Source organism: Ambystoma mexicanum, chromosome 7q, assembly GCF_040938575.1.
Source record: "Ambystoma mexicanum isolate Mex_15411 chromosome 7q, UKY_AmexF1_1, whole genome shotgun sequence".
Lineage (NCBI taxonomy): Eukaryota > Metazoa > Chordata > Amphibia > Caudata > Ambystomatidae > Ambystoma > Ambystoma mexicanum.
Window position 1 is genome coordinate 878,438,611 of NC_090941.1, and position 18,073 is coordinate 878,456,683.

General features: G+C 44.0%; 1 protein-coding gene across 1 annotated transcript in view; it reads right to left on the reverse strand.

Moving 5' to 3' along the window:
• Positions 1–18,073, reverse strand: part of LOC138528089 (uncharacterized) — an 840,778-nt gene that overhangs the window by 686,576 nt on the left and 136,129 nt on the right. Inside the window, exon 4 of the mRNA XM_069639536.1 lies at positions 7,546–7,637. Within this exon, the coding sequence (XP_069495637.1) occupies positions 7,546–7,637 (92 nt within the window). The remainder of the gene's footprint in view (positions 1–7,545; positions 7,638–18,073) is intronic.

The following is an 18,073-nucleotide window of genomic DNA, read 5'->3' on the forward strand; positions in this document are numbered from 1 at the left end:
TGCCCATCTGTCAACCAAGATGAATAGTAGACTATTCACTGAGTATTTAAAAAAAGGAGCAGGCGCTCCTCTCCAGAAAAAACATGGCATGATAACATGTTCTGAGATGAGAGTTTGCAGCACACGCTTTTTGCTCACTGTACCTTTCACAGATGGGAAATATCCATTTGCATATCAGTCTTTGTCTCGCCCACATGGGCAGCCCAGCACCGAAATGCTATGGCAATTCCTCTCTGAACAAGAGTACCACTAGCAACCCCATATAGAACAGGTTATCATGCCATGTTCTTTCTGGAAAGGAGCGCCTGCTACCTTGTTTGAAATATTCACTGAGTATATTCTAACTCAGGATTGTCTCCCAAAGTTCATCAAACTATTTGTCGGTAATTCCCTGGCATGGGATTACCTCAAGTTAAAAAAACAACTCTGTTAAAACTCTGGAGGTGACAGGTCCATGGGTGAACATTTCCAGACCCCATTGGCTGTGTCGGCTATGTGGCTCTGGTGCACATGAGACTGTGAAACACTTGTTGTCTCTTTGTAAGTCATTGAAGGCCCAACGGGCCATGGCTCTACTTGCTGCTGGTTTAAGTTACCCTTATTCAGGCGAGGTACTATGGGAGCTAATTAAGGAGGGAACCATGCACCTTGTGTTATATTAACTTTTTTTGGAGAAGGTTTGTTAATGTGTTGGAAACGTACTCATTCTGCAGGAAATTTCTAGTGATTTCTAGTTTTGTTTGGTGTTATTGGATGATGTTATTTTTTGTATGTTTTTCTCTGTTGCTGTGTGTTAAAAAGCTGTTGTTCATGGAAATTTAAAAAAAAGTATGGTCTTCCTTAACAAAATTGACAGGAGCAGAGATATCAGACACCTCAAAACCAGACAGGAACCCACTAGCCATTCCCTTCTGGTCACTTCACCTGGACCGATTTCCCCCTTCTCTCTCTTAAGGTTTTCTCAGGCACACTTGCATCCTGTAAATCTACCACTTATTTGGATGATTTCCTCTCATCCTCATTCCTTAAATAACACGAGCCCAATGCTCAATGCACTACTCAGTATTGTGAACGCCTCCCTCAATGAAGGTGTATTCCCAGAGGGTCTGACTACAGATCTCATATGACTCCTTCTCAAAATATCCTTGCTTGACTTAGAGGACCTATCCAACTACATACCCATCAAGAGCCTCTCGCTGATTTGGAAGCTAATCAAGAATGCGTTGAGGCCAAACTAATGGACCAGCTAGCCCTCCTCTGCTATTACCAGTCCAGCTTTCACTCCAAATGCAACACTGAAACTACAACCATCCAAGTGGTGGATGATGTACTGCAAATCACAGACACAGGGGACCTGTGCCATCTAGCCTCTTAGAACCTCTCAGCTGTCTCTGATAAAGCCAACCACCTAATATGGAAGCCTTGGGAATTCTCCTATATGACCCCAACATAGCCACGCATCAGTATGCTGACAACACTCAGATGTACCTTAAGGTCAGTGGCACCCTGGACATTGATCAGCTCTGTGATTTTTTGTGGCCACCATCCAAACATGTATGTCAAATGCCTGCCTCAGACTGAACTCTACCAACACTGAATTAATCCTCATGGGTCCCTCCCGCCAAACCAAACCTTGCACAACAATAGCTTGACGATTTCATTGGAAGGATTCACCCCCAACTGTCACAGTAGCCCTTTCTCCTGAATGCACAGAGCCAAAATGTCGCAAATCATGTGACTGCAGATCACCACACACTGCAAGTTAAAGCCCTATATTCCCCTGCTTTATTTCTGCACTGTGGTCTAATCCCTCATGATCTCACATCAATGAGGGATATGCCCTCCTTGCTGTGCTTGGAGCTGGCAACCTGGTCTCTTTCAGGAAGCTCATCACACTGCAGCTCGCCTCCTTACAAGAGGGTGCAAATTCAAACTTATAACTCCAAACATGTGCAAGCTTCAATGGCTCCCCCTCCATGGGGATTGGGGGGGATCATATTAAAAACTGCATGAATCACATACAAAGTAGTCTTGAATGAAACACCAAACCTCTGGACGATCTCCCACCTGACATAGTAAAACCATCACAAAGTTGGAGTCTAAGTGAGTAAAGAGAAGACAAGCAGCCCTTCACCCGCCACATACGACCACCCAGAACTCAATCCCAGCAGGGGCTCAGAAAGTAAAGTAAAATACCCCCACCATCCTTCAATTCCACATACCCCTAAAAACATGTATTTTTCAACCCAGCCCTCCCTTATGAGCCCAGTGAGGGAACCCTGCTGCCGTAAAGTGCTCTACAGCTCTTGAGCTAGGTTTGCACTTTAATCAATCAAAGACAATTTGTGAAATGCTGAGTAAAGGTCTCTCTCTGGCGTTTTTGCTTGTGCTGAACCTTTCCAACTTGGTGAGAGCTGGGGCTTAGCAGGTGCAGTATAACAGCTAGTGAGGGACCTAATGCAACCATGGTGATCCACGGGTTGTTGGAATTAGAGATATGACTTTGTACCTGCTGTTTTCATTCATAGATCTGTGTTTTAATGTAAAAGTGGCTTCTTTTCACCTGCAAGTGTCAGAGGAGGAGACTTTGCAGCAAACATCACAAGGAAGAGACACTGGACCAATATGCAAGGAAGCATTGCTGCAGCACTTACTACATCAATCGGATAAAAAAAAACAAAGGCATTAGGAACAAAAGCAACTGGCCCACATTTCACAATCTGACACTTGTCGAAACGTTTGCAAGCAGTGTGGGCCCAGCAAATAGGGAGAAGATGTAAAATTGTCTTCAGTGACTGAGACATTTTACATACACATGGGTCAATGACAGACTGGAGGCCAGCATCTGCACATGTGTGATTGCCTTTTGTGACAGTAATATTTTGTAGCCCTGCTGCTGTCATGATCGCAATGAGTGCACCCTGGATCTCTTGGGTTCTACTGCAGAGTGCAGTCACCCCTAAAGATCACAGGCTCTCCCACAGAGTGCAGCCACCCCCTGATGTTCACCGGCTCTCCCACCAAGGGATGGCACTCTCATGTGTTTGGAGTCTCCAAAAGAGAACAGACGATACCCCATGACTTCCTCATTCCTTCCTCATTCCTTTACGCATACTCAACTATCTACGGATTGAAGGATTATTCTGATGAATACCATGGTAGCCCCTAATGCTGTAGAGTCCACCCCCGACTGTGAAGCACCAGGAAATGCGAGGAATATATGATTGCATACCTCCTCAGCTGATCCCACAGATGGATCCCAAGTACATGAACTGTCATTGGCATGATGCCTCCAAATGCCTATTAGATGAGCACCAATAACACAGGACCGTGGTTGCCAACAGTCACCAGTGCCAGTGGCACTGACTGGGCAGGCTTTGTAGATTCGGTCATTGCCTACTATTTTGCAAGGGGTGCTGAATGATGAGATGGTGCTGCACCGTAGCCATGGAAGGTGACTTTTGCCTGAATCTACACCATCCCTGGAGTGGCAGCTGGATAATTGGAGGAATACATCATGGAGGTGGACTCTTTCACTCTGTAAATCTGGCAGTTCCATCAACAAATGTGATTCTTCATCTGCTTGATTCTCTGCCTCGCCTCTTTTCTTGACACTGCCACCTACCCTGAAGAGGTAGGTCTGACCTACCTTAAGAACTGACTGACCTTATGAACTGTGTAAAGTGGAAGAGGTATTTTCTTTGTGTGCCTGCTGTGCCCACCCTGCAAGGGCAGGTGTGGTGCAAGGCTCCTCCACATTCTCCTCGTACTCCAAATTGTCCCTCTTCTCCACCTCAGATAGGTTCATGCCCACTGGGGGACCACCACAGGCTGGTGCTCTCCCTCAGCCTCCTCCCAAATATGCTGCTCCTCAATAACATCCTCCTCATTTGCACCCTCATGTGTGTGTTTCAAGACCACTTGCGTCTCTGTGATGGCCACCTTCCAAACATTAACCACTTCTGAAATCTCTGCCATGTTGCTTGCAACTGCCCCCCTGCCACATGAGGAACATGCTTATGTCCTCCTTTTGCACTGCTAAATTCATTATGAAATCATGCCCCCCGCAGGCCGCCCCCCCAGCCTCTGTAGTCAATGCCTCCCATAATGGCCATTCCTCTGAAAAAAAAACTTTTAAAAAGTGTTTCTAAAACAAAAAAATAGTTCTAATGAATCTATTTGCAATGAGCTTTTTTTGTATGAAAAAAGCAATGATCGCTCAGCATACCAAATGAAGCATCCAAATTCGCACAGTCATGCATATGTACGCCTAGACATGCACATGCATCAGTGATAAAGAGAAAACAGTGAAATGGCAAATTCCAACATCAAATGGAAGACTCCAAGTCCAAATGGAAACCACCAAGTCCACTCCCTCCTTACACAAAACACATTCTTTTGTGTAGGTACCACTCACCTAATGTGGACACCTCAACACCGACCTTAACTACACAGGTAGGTCAACCAGCAACACTGTAACCAATGGTGGCACCAAATTGCTGTAATCAACAGCCATCACAAACCTACAAAACCCACCCGGCATTATGTAAACCAAATAGCCATAACCAACAGCCATCACAAACCTACAGAACCCACCCAGCATTCTGTAAACCAAATAGTCGTAACCAACAGCCATCACACACCTACATAACCCACCCAGCATTGTGTAATACACCCTACATCATTCACAACAGGTGGACAAATATACACACCAAGCACTGTAACCAACAGTGAGAACCTAACCAACAGCCATAACCAACAGCCATCACAAACCTACGGAACCCACCCGGCATTCTGTAAACTAAATAACCATAACGAACAGCCATCACAAACCTATAGAACCCACCCGGCATTCTGTAAACCAAATAACCATAACCAACAGCCATCACAAAGCTACAGAACATCGTGTAATACACCCTACACCATTCACAACAAATGGACAAGACATACAATATGGCAAATACAAACCAAACAAAAACCCAAAATATGTATGGACTGAACATTCTAAATGAAAAGCACATTGTGCCCGTATAGGTCCATTACACGTCCAACACCCAGATGTCAAAGACACGGGTAAACATCATCAGCTCCCCGCACCCATTTGTCCAAAAGAATGTCAGCTCCCGAATAAAATAAGACACCTGCAGAAAAAAAATTCAATGCATATCCCCAAATGCAAGGAAACTCCGCGCTCCTGGATGTCCATACTTTCCCCTGAAAAGGAAAACATATTAAGCATAATACAATTGACATAAACTTTTATACCTATCAGAGGTACCCACGGGCAACAACATAAACACCCACTACATTGTCTAGAAGGCCCCAGACAAAACATGAACCCATGACCACCCCCACCAAAAAATCCTAATTCACGCAAATTGGTCATAAACTTGAAGCATCCGTGACAAACCACCAGGCTTGAAAATTCCCCTGCCATGCAAATAGGACACTCTGAGCCTCGATTCAAGTCAAAACAGTGAGAACCGTCCACCCCCCACACACGCACACAAAAGGGATACGCAGCCTTTCTTTACTTTTACCTCCAAGCTGCTCTCCAAAGCAGCACAGATCCGCTGCTTTGCCCCAACCTGATGATGGGACACTGTGCCGCAATCTCCTATGTTCCCACAGCCAGACGTGACCACACGATGAACTTGGCACACTTTCGTAGAAGGACATGACCGAAAACAACTCTCCATCCCCTGGCTGATTTCCCATGTGTGAATCGCTGACATGCACAGGATCTCCTTTGCAACGTTCCCTCTCCATCATTGCACCATCACATGAGCCACTAGATGCAGAATCTCCATGGCAACGTTCCTTTTCCATGGTTGCGCCATCACATGGGACGTTTGATGCTGCCCCCTTAACAACCAACATCATCATTAGTACACTGCCTGTGGACATGAGCATACCTCCGAGCCCCCAACGCTTGCCAAGCTCACTGTACCTGACGAAGAGCTTCAAACTCCTCTGCACCCAATTAGCACTTGTTGACAAACTCCCAGTGCTGCACGCCCACCAGCACAACAGACCACTATGTCTGGTCCGGTTCTTCCACAGACATTGCGCCTGCCCCTCTGCTCCAGCTGACCGGTCCTCTCCTTCGCCACTTGTCTGGACCACAGGGTGCACAGCATTTCCTGCCTGCTTCACAAAGCAACAGGCCCTCTCAACATCAGCTGTAACTGCCCACCAGGGAAGTACTCCTCAAAGGCCCCGACCTCCGACCTGCTGCAGCAGTTAACCCTACTGCAGCTCCTGCACCCCCAGCATGCAGGTTTTACCAGTACCAATACCATTTGGTCTCAAGCACAGCTGGCACCTTCCCGGATGAATGTAGGTTCTGGAGGGCAGTATCCTGTACCCCTCGCGCCCCCTACTCAGCAGCCATGACCTCCTCATCGCCAGTGAAGTAATGGGGTTCTTCTGCTCACACACCACTCTGGAGTCAGGATGTAAATTGATGGTAAGTTTATTCCATGACTGTGTGCGCACAAGTTGGATCCAGGGACAAATACTGGTACATCCATCCAGCCAGCTAACAGACTAACTGTCACTCTTGGGACACATAGAACACAGTCACCCACCAACAATCACGTGATATCACGACATTCTAACTCACACATAAATGCCTAATTAATGGAACTATTAGCGTGGTTCACATTCACTTTGCACTGGTGTAAGGTCACTTTGCACCCCGCGAAATGTGCCATGAAGTAGGTCCTTAGTGTTAAAGCTCTTCCCCTTGCCCGTACAATGGAGAGAGCTTCTCTTAATCCTTCTTGGCAGACACACGCCCTGTTGCATAAGAATGCCACAGCTTCACCACAGATGAACATTTTATATTACAAAGGCTATCCTGTGGCTTGTGTGGGCTATATGAGATTTTCCAAATCATATTAATACAGAAAATAAATTCCAAGACTTGTGCAAGATAGATATTTAACGTTATTCGAAATATTCTACAAGTTTAATGGTAAGTATTTTTCTCTATTTTATAAATATGTCTGGGTATTTTAAGTTGCATACAGCAGGCATCAGTTGTGTCATCCTCAGCAAGGTGGTATTGGTGAAGTATAGCGGAGTCGCCTGGTTTATGTTTACTGGATGCAATGTGCCTTCACTTCTGTGTTTAAGAACACATGGCTTATATCTGAGTGATTTAACAGGAGTGTGGAACAACGTTAGCCATGTCACACCTGCTGAAGCATGTCCAATTAAAACATGAATGGCTTTCATTGAGCAAATGCGGATCCTGGCAAAGGAAATCTAAAGCAGGATACCCCTGAACTTCAACATGTGGTTCTTAGGAAGTAAAATGTTTGGGGTTCAGCAGAACGAGCATAGATGAGGTCAAATAGGGAACAAATCAAAAACGAACAAAAGAATCAGCCAACAAATACTTCATTGCGATATAAATAAAAAAGAAAAGTATAATCAGTTACTATGTCGAGTTATATGTATCTATTTTGTGTAATACTTGCAAGTAATAATCATGTGGCATTAACTCTGTTTGCTCAATGAATTTCAAATCAAACATACCATTCGTACCAGCCCACTCTGGCCAGTTCCTGCTGTATCAGCACCGGGTATGTTGCAAAGGTATCCACCGTGGCTCTCAAGGATAACATTGCCTGCAAACAGAAGAGTTCATATTTAGGTATCTTTGTCGTTCACACTCTAATTCTTTCTATCGTGTGATTGAAAATGGCAATATCTGGTGATGAAGACACACCATTAACAGTATATAAGTTCACAAAAGGAGTTGAGTAAATTAGGTACTTCAACCTGAAAGGATCAATGCGCATAGCATATCCTGTAGCTAGTTCCTTATACAGATGGACAGTCAAATGGATGGTGTGTCCAGTTGTCACCATGCTGACACACAGACACATGTTTGGTTTGTTTCGTAATTATATGTTAACATTTGATTCCATGGTTTTCATGGTAACAGTAGTATTGAGCTAGTATCGTATTGCCTCTGCAAGGATGCAAGGTGATTTTGGAGCTCATAAGTTTCTGAAGCAGCGCATTTCAGTAGATGTTATCAGTTCAATCATCCACTGTTTTGAAAGCAGAAGAAGATTTATTTTCCATATTCAAAATTCTGGAACTGTTGGGCATGGAAATCTGGAGAAAATGCTCCCAAGAAATCTCACGCCTCAGGCTTGCGGGTTCACGCGCAGGATCGACCACGCAACCTCGCCACTGTTAACGGATGCCGGTGTGCCCCTCCGGCCCTGTGAGCCCTGAAAACATACAGAGCACATGAGACCCAGTGCTCTCTGTCCAGGCTCCACGGTCGCACTGGCGATCCGTGGCACTCCCTGTTTATTACGTGCACACGCGGCGCGTTGTGTCACTCTGCCGCCTGTGTGCCCTTAAAAGAGCAGGCACCAAAATGTATATTAGCAACCAAGACAACTGAACATGAACATATAAGGAAATATTGGAAAGAAAATAACAAACATAGTTGACTGTAAAATGTAAAGTTATGAACAAATGAAACGGTATACCAGTATACATTAATAGTCAGGTCACAGAGGTGCTATATCCCTAGAAACATGTAAGCAAATGTTCACAGAGTCTTGGGAAAATAGTTATAGGACCCAGTGCTAGTAATTATTTTTTCTATAGAGTAATTTACCAAACATTCTAAAAATCAAATCTAAAGCAAGGTGGGGCCTAATTTTCCCAGTTTCTGAGGAGCTACAGTCAAGAAATTACAACATATTTACTGATAGGAAGTTGGTCACAATGAGTATTACCTATGTTTGGAAGATCAAACAGTAATTCATGAGTCAGGCTTCAATTTAGCCACTCGTTGGTAAGGCAGCCTGGCACCAGCATGTTTATAACTTGGTAGATCTAGATAATGTAAGTGATTTCAACCCAGCACTTCACCTAAGTCAATGCCTAGCGTGGGATGCACAATTGAAACCCTTAATTATATATTTTTGTCTATAAGTTCTTTTATTTCTGACTGAGGTACCCTTATATCACGCCCCTCTCTTTCACAATGGATTTCACAATATATATATCACACTATTTAATATTTATACAATGATCACCAAGGAGGTGATGTTACAATCAACAATCTCTTTAATCAGAAGGAGTATGGATAGGAAAAATAATGCAGCATACAATAATACTTTGTGTGGGTTCAGTCAAATGCAATGTCACTCTTTCCCCCTGCACACTACTCAATCCCCCCAATATGCAAGATAAAGAGATGGAAGTAGAGAAAACAGGTTTCAGGAATATACACTCAACAAATACAGTTTCAATCCCTTTTTCCCCCAGCAAACTCAGACAGAAACAGGAATGATTGCAAACAGGTCAAAATGGTTTAAATGTGGCTTTGAATGAATGGGTAAAAACACTGACAAATGGACTTAATTCACTAAATTGGATTCAAAACTAGTGGGAGCCACTTTGTATGGTTTCAGATAAACACTATCAATGATTATTGATTCACTAGCAGATTGAACACTTAATTCTGAGGTCGGATGCAAAGAACAGCTGTTTTACACATGATGAAATTTAGCCAAACGAAACATTCACGGCAAAGTTTTCCGCGCGCGGGAAGCGCGATTGCGGAAGAACTAGAAGGTGTTGGAATGCGGTTTTGGGTGTTGGAAAGCTGAGGATGTTAGCTTCAATTTGACACTTAAATTTTGTTTCTAGCATAAACGGTACAGAAGTTATGACGGTTTTTGTGAGGTTGTTTTTTCTCAGAAAGAGTCAACATTTTCAAATGAAAGATGCACTTTTGAACATTACAAACAATATTTCTTTGCACTAGGGAGTCTATGAAGCCACAAGCTACATGCCAGCAGAGCCACCAATCCAGCGATGTCTCCGGATGGTTTGTACCTTCCGAGACGCTTGTCTTTCTTCAGCAAATATATTAGCGCAAAGATGATATTATCACTACCATTACCAAAGGACTATAGGGATGAGAGAAGGATTTAGGAAAACAAGAAGATTTTCTACAATGCAGTTCTGGATATAATAGAAGGGTTTGGATAGGATTACTTATGGATAAGACACTGACTAGAGACACTTCTATGCTATAGATACTCACTACTACTGTTTGGAATGGGCCCGTCAGGGATCTGGTCAAAGATTTCTGGACTGGAATTCTGCTAGCCCACCGGACGGAATTCAGGGCGCTCGGGTTCTGCACTCAGCACGGCACTCTGGACACTGCACAGCACTCTGGACTGGATCTGACGGGTTCTGAAAACATCTCTGGAAAGCCGTCATTCACACGGCTTTCCAGAGAAACGCTCGCCCTACTACAACATGCCAAACCCGGATAATGAACGGCTATCGTGCCCCCCTGGTGCCCTTATCTCGGAGGACCAGTCTACAACAATTTGGAGTCCAACCCCTAACTCAAATGGCCTTGAAAAAGACTTGAAACGCGCGTCGGCTGTGTAGCGATTTACCATGTCAAAAACTGCCATTCATTTCCATTATGATGTTTTCATTGGTGCTAACTAACCATGAAATAAACAACCAAACGAATGACAAAGACCTGACTCTACCATATGTCTAAATTAATTCGCTTAACAGCGACCACTGGATCATCATATCCCACCAGCGCCTAAACTGATCCACAAGTTTCTCATCCCCACAATTCGTCTATAACTAATGAGAACCCCGGAGTTGGTTCCCAGACAAACCAGGACCAAGGCTGCAGGCTTAATTCAGGAACAACGAAGGAAGAGGTGCACAGGAGAAAAGGGAGTCCCGCCATCAATAACTCCATCAATGCAATAACTAGTTTCAAAATGTGACCAGGATTTTCATGTTAACAACACTATATTTTACAGATTTGTACAATTTTGCACTGTTCTCTGTGAGTCTTTTTCAAAAAGATACTTTCTTGTGGTTTAAGGATACACATATCCGTCTGGCCCGCCCCCAAAGTTTTGCTGGGCCAAGAGCAAACCAGGCCTCTCTTCCTGTTGACAGGGGTTTCTGTTGACACTTGAATTTGCATACCCTTTCAATCCAGGAAGTCTATTGTCTCTCTCAGAGCAGCAGAGAAAAATCTCCTACCCCTCTTCATTAGCATCCGACTGAGAGTTCCTGCCCTTTCGGTGGGAAGGAGAAGGGTGGGGTGTTTCCCAGTGGGCGAAGCTTCTTTGAAATTTTGCAGAACCAGGTTAGTTTAAGGTAAATTGTTACATGGTTCTTTGTTGAAATTAAAGTTACAATTTTAAAAACAGGCAAACATATCTCCAATTGCAGTCTTTTTCAACATAGAAATGAAATAGTGGCAACCTATATTGCTTTTGATGGCAAGTCTCTTCTTTTCAACACTTTGATTTTAATGCACAAGTTTAAACTCCTAATGCACTTAAATGACAGCTTTGATGCAGGCAGGCGGCGATACTGCGCCCACATCTGACAGATTTTCTTAAACAAGCACACTTTTAATGTGGATATTCTCTGACAGATTCTGCTTTTCCTGACATAGTGCGCTTATGTGGATTCCTTAAATAAGGTGATAGTTAAAACATGGCAAGGATGTTGGATCTTTTCTGATGTTTGGGAACAAATTATTTTGCAATTTCAATGCCAAGGAAAAACGGATTTTCGAGCACTTCTAGTTTTCCTGGCAATTAAGCACTGCCTTTCAGTAGTTTCCATTTTCCCTCTGTGGGCAGCCCAAATGACAGGTTTTGGCAGTGTGGTCTCCTGTTCTACCACTGACACAGGCAAAGTAGATTGAGATCTAATTTTTCCGGTTTAACTGCGCACTTCTCAGCGGTTTTAGCGCGCACGGGGCTTTTTGAGGCCATTTTGTTGGTTCTGGTGAAAGCAGCACACAGTGATGTCACAGGGCAGAGCCTAGTGGTTCAATACATCCCACAATAACATGTGACCCACATATGTGTATTCTGATGCAAAACTGTGTTTATGGTCAGACAGTTTTTGATTACATACCCACCTAGAGCATCTAATAATGATTGAAACCCTCACAGAGTTTTTGATATTAAAACAATGTCATTCCCGTATAGCAACCACTTTATTGTAGTAGTACCTAATTTCCGTGAGTCAGAAGTTGTATTCATAAAACACTGACCCAAATCTGAAATAAAGAAATTAAAAAGAGCCGAGGCAAAGGTGCAGCCTTGTTTAAGAACTCTTTCCATTTTTATTGGGGCAGTTAGTAGTCCAGCTGTATTTAGATGAATTTGCACTGATGTTTGAGTATGTAGTTGATGTATATATTTTATTAGGTGCCCTGGGCACTGAGCATCGAGCATTTTTTTAAATAACAATTCTCTTGATACAGAATCAAACGCCATGCAAAAGTCTACAATAGACATGTATAACGGCTGTTTTCTATGTTGTTCATTTGCTTTAATGATGTTAATGACCAATAGGTTTATGCTTGTCCCTAGTCCATAGATAAAACCTGTTTGAAAGGAATCTCTTAGACCCCTCTCATTTTGCCATGAGTTAATCTCTTTCAGCAGTAATCCTGTGAAAATCGTTCCTGGTGTATCCAACAAGGCAATAGGTCTATACGCTGCTGGATCAGACCTATCGCCTTTCTTAAAAAGGCGAATAATTATTGATTTCCTCCAGGAATATGGTATAATACCTGTCTGCATGACCTTCTGGTAAATTAGTTATAAGATGTCTGCCCAGATCTCGGGATTAGACTTCAATACCACATTAGATAAACCATCTTTTCCTGGTGCTCGGGATGGACTCAATTTAATTATGGATCGCAAAAGATCATCTCTATCTAAAGCAAAATGATGTTGCAGTGGTATATTATCAAATTTAGGCAGACAGGAGGGAAAAGTAGATTGGTATATGTTCCCATGATATTCAGCCCATCGATGTTCCGAGACTGCTGTGGATTGAATGGATAATTGGGTAAAGTTATATTTCAGCTCAGTATTCAACATGGTTACATTTTAGGTTTTCAGTCAGTTCGGTATTCAATGTGCGTAGTTTAGCACTGTTTTAAACTTCCATTCAGTTCGTTATTCTATTTATATAGTTTTGCACTATTTCAAACTTCCATTTCAGTTCAGTATTCAATATGTAGCACTCATCTTGGTTTGAAGCTTTCATTCATACCGTGCTTCATTACTTGAACGCAGCCCGGAGCACTAGTTTCTGAGTGTCTTTACCCAGAACTCACCTGTCTTCGGCGTCTTGCTCAGTGGCTCTTGCTGCTTCCTTTTGTTTCCCAGGCTGGTGCCCCAACCTCTACCTTCCCTGCTCACAAGCTGGTTGGAATTCTACATACACCAGCAATTGTGTTGCTTCTTGGTGGGCACAGATGGCGCCCACTCTCTCTCTCTCTCTCTTGTTTGTTCACAGCCCCAGCTGCTCAATCACCATCACAGAGACTCCAACACCTCTGGGATGTCGGCCAGCATCCTGGCTCCTCGTTATGTACCACCACAACTTGCCCCTGTATACAAGTTCCTACACAGGCCTCCTGTTGCCCCTGTCTCTGCTTCACTGGTCTCTCCTCATACACCTGCATCCCCTTGACAGGATGCAGGTGTAGATGCCTAATTAGACTTGCATGACCATGATTGAGGGGACATGCCTGACCCTCACAGTACTCAGCAGGCATCTTCCTGATCCCAGTACCAAAGTGGTAAAATGAAGGTGTAGAGTTCATTACTTTCAGGCTCCTCTTCCTCGTCTCAGTACTTTCAAATGTCAAATGTGGAGAACTAATGGGAGAGGTCTTTCAGTAGCCCATAAAGGTCAGTGAGGGTTAATTTGGTCATGAATTGGAAAAGGGGAATGCCATGTCTTGCCTAAGGGTACCCCACTTCCATCCTCAGTGGACCCTCTACCCAGGTGATCCTCCCTCTCTTCTCCACCCCCAGGGTCAGGATCCAATAGCGATGGCCCTTCCTGGGTACCTGAGAAGGGGATGCAGGGGGTCTAGGAGTGAGGATACCCTCAGGTTTCTCACAGAACACACACAGAGAGTAGTGTACCTGGCTTTTAGGTAAGTTGTAAAAATGACAGTGATATAGCACAGAGGCACACATGAGGACAGACATAAGAACAAATGTGAGGAAACTACAAGTCCCAAAATCCTGATGACATATAACATTAAAGAGCCTATGGCCCATCACCCATAAACCGCTGGCCACAGGGTTACCTGAGAATACTCTGTAGGTGATCTTGGCATGCATTAAAGCAGGCACGTGATTCCTGGCAACAATCAATGTCCCTGTAGAATCAAACAAGCCTTTACTGCCAATGACAGGTATAGGGCAGTAAATGCCCTTGCCCCATTGCCATAGTATCACCTTCATGGGTGATGCCTGAACAAACACAAGAACAATGATGCAGGAAACACTGCAGTCTCCTACTTGTGGTCACATTAAACAACTTCTCACATCACTGCATCACCCCTAACCCCTTGTGAAGTACTGTGTCCCCCCAGAACACATATGAGCACAGAAGCATACAAAGGCCACCAGCATAATGGTGATTGAAACTGGCATTTAGTAGGCAAACAGCCATGTTCAACATTGTCCTTTCTAACGGTTGTAGGTGACTCAGGCTATCCGTTGTTACTATGGTTGATGACACCGGTGAGGAACCCAGGTAAATTGCAGGAGACAGCCTATAATGGGGAACACAAAAGGACCAGAACATGCATTCAGCGCACATTTGGAATGCTAAAGGGAAGATTCAGGTGCCCACACCAGACAGGCGGGGCACTCATATACAGGCCCGCAAAAATAGGTAAAATATGTGTCATGTGTGCAATGCTGCACAACATGTGCGTACAGTGGCACATAACCATGCCTCCAGATGAGGACAGTTCACCCCCTGACACAAATGATGATGAAGATGCAGGTGATAACAGGGCACCTCACAATATATGTTGAGAACTGAGAGAAGGATGCATTGTCTGCCAGAACCTAATTACGACTGTTTTTGAAACCCTACTTATGCACCTGTCACTGGACTGTACATTTACACTGTATTAACATGTATCACTGTAATGAAATTATCACTGGATCCATTGCCTGCAGTTCAAAGTGATTTATTGAACATATAGACACCCTATCTCGAAAAACCGATGCCCTCCCACCACTCTCATCCCCAACACCAATGCCCACTCACCACCCTAATCCCCAACAATGCCCTCCCACCACCCACACCCCCAACACCAATGCCCTCTCACCACCCTCATCCCCGAACAGAATGACAGTGACATGTCCATGTCTACTCAGGCCTGTGCTTGCTGTGTCCTACCGCAGACAGTGGAGAGCAAGACAGCAATCTCTATGATCCCTGCACCAGTGTGCTGCAGACGGAGCTCTCAGTGGGCATAGTAAAAATGGAGCTGCCAGTATCCCCCTGATCTGCTGCATTGTGAGAGTTATGGCCCTCAGGACAGTCTCATTACTGGCTGACAATACCTCTGCCAGATACCGTACCCTGTGCCAAACTATAGTCATAGCAGCTGTGAATTCACCTATGCACTTGCTCTGCCTGTCCATTGTCCTTGCCACCCACTTGGATGCCCCCTGCATGGCATCTCTCATGGCCTGACAATGGCCCAGTTGTTGCTAAGCTATTTGTCCCATATGCTACTGCTACTGCTCCATGGCATTGAGCCTCTCCCAAATCGTGGTCACGGAAATCTGGGGTACTAGGGAAGATGTGCTGCAGCTTGCTCCCTCTTTGATGGCCATGCAACACGCACAGGTGTGCCATTGCCATCGGCAGGGGTGTCTCTACAGGGGGGACTGGGTGAGCTATAGCACCAGGTATTTTCTTTGTATCCCTGGATAAAAGCTCAGGGGCTACAAGGGCGGCAGTACACAATGTTGCAGCAATCGCTCACTCACTCGCAGCTTTCAGCCCTGGGGGGCACTTTCAAATGTGCTGGCAGCCTGTTGATTTAGGAGCCCCAGCCTCAGAGTTACATATGCATCAGTCCCCTGGATCTGCATTGTGATCTTACAGGGTTCTGCACCAGTCTACTGGAGGTTTACAGTGTTACCTACTGACTTTTGTGGAAATCAGCAGCACAGTCCTTCCCTACGAGTTAGTCATGCTTTAAAGTAATCGTCTTGTACATTCAGCCTAAAACTTGCTCCTTCATCAGGGAGGGAGACTTTCCCTATGTGTATGAAGCTTTAGGCGTACTTTCTAATTATTGTTAACTATCTGAAGTACCTGTTCTGCAAACAGGTTCTGTAGACAGACATGATACTGATCCTGTGGGTCGCTGTTCTGATTCGCTTATCACTTGATGTTCTTTTCACTTTGAAGTAAACTGCACTGAGAATGGGCGTGTGTGGGTGGCTGACATACCCCGGAGCAGACATTGAGGGGAGGCAAGAGTTGGAGTGCTGCTGCATACTGGGACATTCCATGCTTTTTCCGACCTGTCGCCTCACCCTGGCATGGTGCAGTTTATTGTGGTGCATCTCCGTGCAAATATCTTGGAAACTGTGCATCCTAGGGCCTGGACCTAGAGTTTTGTTCCTCGTGTCGGGACCAGACCTTTAACAACCACGTTCAAGTTTTGCCAATTTCATGCAGCCGTCTCATGTGTGAAGGTGCTGAAATCTGGTGAAAAGGGGTGGGGTGTCCAAATGCCATGTAGCTAGTAATGTCTGGAGGGTTCTAACAGATGACTATGCAAAATGTGGTGCAGATTGATGAAACAGTGTGGAATTGTATAAGGAACAACGCTTTGCCAAGCCATAAACCAAAAAAAACAAATTTTGACTTGTGCTGAAATCTGGGGAATGGGGAATGGGGTGGGGTGTCCAAATGCCATGTAGCTAGTAATGTCTGGAGTGTCCTAACAGGTAACTATGCATAATCAGGTGCAGATTGCTGAAACACTGTGGAATTGTACAAGGAACAATGCTTTGCCACAAACCCACAAACACAAAAATTAATTTGGACTTTTTGCTGAAATCCGGGGAAAGGGGAGGGGTGTCCAAATGTCATGTAGCCAGTAATGCCTGGAGGTTCCTAACAGGCATCCATGCACAATTTGGTGCAGACTAGTGAAACATCACCAAATTATGTAAGGAACAACTCTTTAAACAATACACAATGTTCACGTGGTCCTTTGCTTCCCCAAGTCCATAGAATAAAGGCAAAACACCTTATGTGTGTTTTTTTTCTCCCCCACCCTTTTTTTTGTATTGCTCTAGAATACGCCATACAGAGTTATTGGTTTTTTCTTTCCCCCTGGGACAAAGGAAGAAGACTGATTCCAAAAGAAGTGCTACACGTCATAAACAAATGATGAAACAAAACAGAAATCTGTTTAATTACATTTAGTAGGTCAGTATAAAGGAGTGCATGTGGGTTTATAGCACAATAATTTGGGAAATAGAATAATGACCAATCTATGGTTTATAAACTAACTCACTAGAGATTTTTTTGCAAATAGGAACGCCTCCTAGTGATTCTAGTGACCTTTATCTGTGTGAGAGTCAAGCAACCCCACCACTAGAGGGCCTTGGAAATTGGTTTCAAAAATTGGAAGGACCTCACAAAGAAGACACACTAAAAGGAATCAGCTAACTAAAGGTAAAAATATTGAGATACACTGTGTTATCCTATGTATTAACCTGGTGACGCACTATAAACTGGCGAATTACTCAGTGAGGTGTTAAAGACATCATCATAAGAGACAACAATGTGGCGAATTATAACCTTGTTAACCATTGTTGTGAGACATAAAAGTCGATAACATGCTGAATTATGTTTTAGACAAACCTAGATGCTAAAAGGGGCAGGGAGTTGATGCCATGTTAGATGTAAAGAAGGTGATAATCTAAAAAATGATACCCTTCAGCTGATGATCGATACATAGCAGGTTGTGCATAATCAAAATGTCAACCGGGATAAGTTTTTCGAATACTAAATTTCGTCTATCACACACTTGCTTCCCACAGTTTTTCCATTGTGAAGGTTGGACCCTAAAGAAAAGTTTGATGGAATCCTATAGAAAGCGGTTTCCCACAGAAGAATACGTCTATAAGAAGACTATTATGATTGTACATTTGATTGAATGTTG